Source organism: Nicotiana tomentosiformis, unplaced genomic scaffold (assembly GCF_000390325.3).
Source record: "Nicotiana tomentosiformis unplaced genomic scaffold, ASM39032v3 Un00307, whole genome shotgun sequence".
In the NCBI taxonomy this organism is placed as follows: domain Eukaryota; kingdom Viridiplantae; phylum Streptophyta; class Magnoliopsida; order Solanales; family Solanaceae; genus Nicotiana; species Nicotiana tomentosiformis.
This window is the reverse complement of record NW_027174866.1, coordinates 40462-42000: the sequence shown is the minus strand read 5'-3', so window position 1 is coordinate 42000 and position 1539 is coordinate 40462. Positions and strand designations below refer to the sequence as shown.

General features: G+C 45.9%; 1 protein-coding gene across 1 annotated transcript; it reads right to left on the bottom strand.

The window, feature by feature from the left end:
* Window positions 1-772: 772 nt before the first annotated feature.
* LOC138903996 (secreted RxLR effector protein 78-like) lies at window positions 773-1207 on the bottom strand. Its single transcript, XM_070192555.1, has one exon. It carries the CDS (start codon window positions 1205-1207, stop codon window positions 773-775), a length of 435 nt encoding a protein of 144 aa, XP_070048656.1.
* Window positions 1208-1539: the final 332 nt, after the last annotated feature.

The following is a 1539-nucleotide window of genomic DNA, read 5'->3' as shown; positions in this document are numbered from 1 at the left end:
AGAAAGTAACTTTCAACCAACAACAAGAATATTACTAGTAATACTGGTAAACCTAGGAGAAACTCACAACTACCTGTCAACCCACCACCTTAATCCTCGACCTTCACACCTTCCTATCGCTAGTCATGTCTTCGGTTAGGTGAAGCACTGACATGTCCTGCCTAATCACCTCTCCCTAATACTTCTTTGGCCTACCCCTACCCTTCATCAAGCCCGCCATGGTCAACCTCTCAAACCTCCTGATCGGGGCATCTATGTCTCTCCTTCTCACATGCCCAAACCATCACAGCCTCGATTCCCGCAACTTGGCTTCCACGGATGCCACTTCCACCTTGTCCCTAATAACTTCATTCCTGATCTTGTCTTTTCTGGTATGTTCACACATCCATCTCAATATCCTCATTTCAGCTACGCTCATCTTCTGGACATGGGACTTCTTGACGGTCCAACACTCAGCTCCATACAACATAGCCGGTCTAACCACCACCCTGTAGAATTTTCCCTTAAGTCTAGATGGCACATTCTTATCATATAAAACCCCCAAAGCTAGACTCCATCTCATCTAACCCACTCCAATGCGGTGTGTAACATCCTCGTCAATCTCCCCGTTGCCTTGGATTATATACCCAAGATACTTGAAACTATCTCTCGTGGGAATAACTTGGGTATCAATCTTTACTTCCACTTCTTCTTCATGCCTCTCATCACTAAACTTGCACTCTGAGTATTCAGTTCTCGACCTACTCAACTTGAAACCTTTCGAGTCCAACGTCTATCTCCAAACTTCCAACCTAGCGTTAACACCCCCTCGCGTCTCATCAATCAGAACTATGTCGTCAGAAAATAACATACACCATGGCACCCTCCCTTGTATGTGTCGTGTTAGCACACCCAACGCTAGGGCAAACAAAAATAGGCTAAGGCCTGATCCCTGATGCAACCCCATCTCCACAGGGAAATGTTTCGAGTCTCCTCCCGCAGTCCTCACACGAGTCTTATCACCTTCGTACATGTCCTTAATCACCCTAATGTACGCTATCGGGACTCCTCTAACCTCCAAACATCTCCATAGCACCTCCCTCGGGACTTTGTCATAAGCCTTCTCAAGGTCAATGAACACCATGTGCAAGTCCTTTTTCCTCTCCCTATACTTCTCCACCAATCGTCTCATAAGGTGAATGACTTCTGTAGTTGACCGTCCTGACATAAATTCGAACTAGTTCTCAGAGATAGATACACCTGTCCTCACTCTCTGCTCCACCACCCTCTCCCAAACCTTCATAGTGTAACTCAGCAGCTCGATACCCCTATAGTTGTTGCAGTTCTGGATATCACCTTTGTTTTTGTACAACAGAATCATCAAACTCCACCTCCAATCTTCGGGCATCTTCTTCGTCTTGAAAAAGACGTTAAACAGGCTAGTAAGCCACTCCAAGCCTAACCTACCCACTACTTTCCAAAATTCCAACGGGATCATGTCAGGCCTAGTTGACTTATCCCTGTTCATCTTCTGTATTGCCACATCAACCTCCTCACACT

Coding starts and splice junctions, on each gene's coding strand:
- LOC138903996 (XM_070192555.1), bottom strand. CDS start 1,207: ATGTCAGGACGGTCAACTACAGAAGTCATTCACCTTATGAGACGATTG.